Raw genomic sequence first — 4,082 nt, 5'->3', positions numbered from 1 at the left:
CCCCCCGAGAGCAAAGACTTTGCTGTAAGACACCCATCACAGGGAGAAAAGAAGGAGTCAAAAATGTAACAAGGCTGGTGAAAGCACGGGGGGTTATGGTCGGCGTGGCGAGGCGCAGGGGAAGCAGGCTGAGAAACAGAAGAGGGGCTGTTTCCCCCTGGGATGAGCGAGGACAAGACCCACAGGGTGAGCACTGAGATGGGGCAGGGAGGTGGCTGGGGACCAGGACAGTTGCCTTTTTGATTTCAGAAAAAGAATAAATTTCCCCTAGAAAATGTGCAGCTGAATAACACAAATTCACCAAAATTCAGGGGTTTACCCCTCCTCGCCCCCACCCCACCCCTTCCCATTCTTGCCCAAACGGCAAGCCAAGCACTCGTGATTAGGAGTAGCTGTGCCCCTGCAAGGTCACCGGCAAATCTTGCTTCTGTTAACAGATCAGTTCAACACACGCCCTTTTTTCCTCCCCTGTTCTCTTCCCAGGACAGCAGCCCCAAACAATGTGGGGATGTTATAAACAGCAGCTGCTCTCCTGCACGTTCCCACAGTGTTTTTAATTTTGTTGGCGATGGGCTGCCAGACAAAGGCATCCCACTTCCAAAATGTTTTCTTTTAGGAGCAACACCCGGTCCTGAGAGCAGCCTGGCCACTGGTAAACAGCTCAACTGCCTATAAACAGCTCAACTGCCCATAAACACCAGCTTCAAACCTAAAAATTAATCCCCGTTCTGGCACACACATTATACTTTTATATGGCAAATATTCCTTATTGTTTCCATAGGAGACAGGTAAAATCACTGCAGGAAGCATTGCTAAAGCTGTTATAATGGCCTGGGGAATCTTCCCAGGCCAAAATACCTGCTTAGACAACCCAGGGGCACCGGGTGGCTCGCAGCAGCCCAGTGTAACATGCCCTGTGTCCGAGGTTGTAACGGTGACATAAGCCAACTCTGGGAGCACTTTGATCGTGGCCACCAGGCCAGGAGATGCTCCAGGTGACAGCGGCAGTGAGAAAAGGGGGATGCAGCCACTGCAGCAGCCAGGGACGTCAGGGCCTGCTCATCGACTTCACCACAGGCATAAAAGAAAATTCACCTGCAGTGGCATCTCTCACATTAAGCAACTCCTTCCAAAAACGAGGTGCCTACACTCACTCCTGGAGAGGTCCCTGTTTAGGAGCGAGGGGAAAGGCAGTCTGAAGGTAAGGAGAAAGAAGAAAGGGTTGCTGCACCCCATGCTGGGGACTCAGCTCTGAAAATAAGCCCTTAAAAGCACCGAAATGCATTTGAAAGCACTGAAATCGCATTCTCCTGACAGGAAAGAGTTAAGGAGAGATTCAGACGACCCTAAATTTTAGCAGCCGAGCCCTTGGTGGCAAGGCTTGTGGTGGTTAGCGACCGGCTTCAAGCAGGAAATTATTTTAAACAGAAACAGGGAGGGGATGTGTTACAGCAGCGTGGAAAAATCTGCTGCAAAATGGACCAAAAAATTGCACTGCATGAGATGCAAAATCGTTTTTCCTATTCATCCGCCAACTCAAACCCTGGGGGACGTTTTTCAGTGCCTCCACATGAGACCCCTCTGGGAAATCGCCCCCTCACCAGGGATCCAGCCCCAGGGTGCTGCTGAGGCTTTGCAAAGACCACGAGTATCTGCATAAGTAGGGCATAAATGAAAACTGAATCCAACTTGGCAGCCAAATTAAAAATTTTTTTGTCCCCAAACATGGAAACAGTGAAGGCTGCTGACACCACTTCACCCTTGTATTTCACCCTCTGAACCCTAAGCCCCAAGTGCTTTAAATCTCTCCCTCCTGAAGACATTTCAAAGCAACTCTTTTATATTTTATCTATCATTTAAATATTTCTTTGTATGAGCCACACAGCGTATGAGCTAACAAAGCAGCGAGGTGGGGAGCCCCACCAGAATTTCCTTATTTTTGTGGGTTTTCAGCCACAAAATTTGATTGAGGTTTCTTGCCCTTGGCTTCAAAGTTTTCTGCGGTGCCTCATGCCTCTGCTTTTGGCGTTCAGCATTTCCAGGCCTGGAGAAAAACACCCCCTGCTAAAGATTCTGCTAAAGAGAACAACCCCACACCTCAAATTGCATCTTGTCCTTACTTTGAATGCATTTTGAGTTCAACAGAGGAGAAAACAGCCAAAATCCATCCTTTCCTGCTCTAATTTTTAATGCCGAGCTCCTACATTTGTCATTTTTTAATTGCAGGGAACTCGATTAAAGGAAGGAGGAAAAGCTAGGTGACAAAATATGAAGGAATCATAATTAAAAATCAGTGAGTTTTCATTTTCTTCATGAAGGGGGTTTCGGGGGATGCCCTGCAGTGCTGGAGAAGCGCGTGGGGCTGCCGCCCTGATGCACACCTGGATCTGGGGCTTGGTGCAGAAGCAGCTGCTGAGCTGAGGCTCCGGACGCCGCTGCGGCAGATGCTCTTTGGCAGCCATCAGCGAGACATCTGCGCCGAGATGGGGAAGGACTTCCTGGGGTGAAGCCAGCCCTACCACCAAGAGGTGACCGTGCGTGGAAAGGGGGAGCTGGCACAAAACCCCTCCGTCGTTGACTGCGCCGCCATGGTCCAGCTCTGGCTCCGTCTCTGCATCTGCCTCCAGATCCCAGGTAAGAGGGACACGTCTCTTAAGGGTTGTGGGCACCTAAAATCATGCTGGAGCCTCTCATCCACCCTGCTGCAGCACATGGGATGTGTTGCACAGCATCTGGATGATGGAAGTTTAAATACACGAGCATAGCGTGGATCTACAGGATCTTATTACCTATCGCCGCATAATTTTGGATAACACCACTAATAACCTGCTTTAGCTTTTGGCCAGCCCTGAAGCAGTCAGGCAGTTGGACCAGATGATCACCGTAGGTCCCTTCCGACTGAAATGGTCTGGTCTGGTCTGGTCTATTCCGTTCCATCCCATTCCATTTACAGTGCAATATGGAAGGTATAGACACCACAGAGTTAGTTTTTACTGCACCCTCTTAGTGCGGACGGACTGTGGGAAGCTGCTGGTGGAGAAGTTAAAGCAGCACCTATCTATGCTGCCTATGCAATGTGAAGACATTAAACAGGCCATCAAATTTTCTCCTAAATCTAGCCAAGGACTGAATGTTTCCCAAGGGCCACAGTTGGAATCGGTGTGTTACAAAACTGTGCTGCCTCCTCCTTGTCTCAGACAGGTTCCAGGGGTTTTGGACCGAATATATACGGTTGATGTTGCAGCAAAGTGGTAGAATCACACTTTACGGGACAAACTGTGCCACCAGTTTTTAGGTGGAAAGAACACTTTCCACCTAAAGAGCTTGAAACACATCCTGAACCCATATATCAGGGTGGCAGCTCAGGTTGGTCCTCCGAGACGTTGCCCCACAGCTGCCCAGCATCCTCACTAGAGGCTGTCAGGACCGCAGAGTGTTTTGTTGGGGCTGAGTGATGGCCATCCAGCCACGGCGTAACACTGCCGGCCTGGCAGCAAACGGCCTGAGGTGCCTTACCGACACCTATATGCAGGTAGTTATATCCTATAGAGCTACATGGTGGGGTCCCTGCTGAGAAAACCCCAATAAATTAGAGTTGGCTTCACAGGTGCGAAGGGAAAAGGGACTGTTTTCGAGCTGCTGTGATGAAGCACATGGAAACAAACCTGATTCCCTTCGGTCCCCCGTAAGAATATATACTGGGAAAGGGAACAGCGGAGCTTTGGGATGAAGGGGTGACAGAGAATGAGCTTTTCTGCTCTGGCTCTGTCCCAGATCACCCCGCTGGAGCTTGGCCACTGGCTCAGAGCTAAGCTGAGCATTTTCCAGAATCCCTTCTCATCTCTTCCAATTTATCTAATAACCTCTCCAACAGCTCAAGAAACAGGTTTTCATGGGGGGTTAAGTTTTCCATGCCCAGCAGAGCCAGACCTCTGGGCAGCCAAGGAGACTCTGAAGCCACCATGCCCCATGGCCACACGCATTTCAGCCCCTAAAAAACCACACAGGTGTTTGCCAGGGGAAAGTCTGGGAGGGTTGCACTCCAAAACCTGAAAATGATGTATTTTAATAATAAGGAGACA

At 49.7% G+C, this 4,082-nt stretch overlaps 1 protein-coding gene across 1 annotated transcript in view; it reads left to right on the top strand.

Annotated features, from left to right (window-relative positions):
* The first annotated feature begins 2,588 nt into the window (after nt 1–2,588).
* Nucleotides 2,589–4,082, top strand: part of CD8B (CD8b molecule) — a 5,872-nt gene continuing 4,378 nt past the window's right edge. Inside the window, exon 1 of the mRNA XM_010161962.1 lies at nt 2,589–2,634. Within this exon, the coding sequence (XP_010160264.1) occupies nt 2,589–2,634 (46 nt within the window). The remainder of the gene's footprint in view (nt 2,635–4,082) is intronic.

Source organism: Eurypyga helias, unplaced genomic scaffold, assembly GCF_000690775.1.
Source record: "Eurypyga helias isolate BGI_N326 unplaced genomic scaffold, ASM69077v1 scaffold13892, whole genome shotgun sequence".
Lineage (NCBI taxonomy): Eukaryota > Metazoa > Chordata > Aves > Eurypygiformes > Eurypygidae > Eurypyga > Eurypyga helias.
This window is presented reverse-complemented; position numbering and strand designations above follow the sequence as displayed.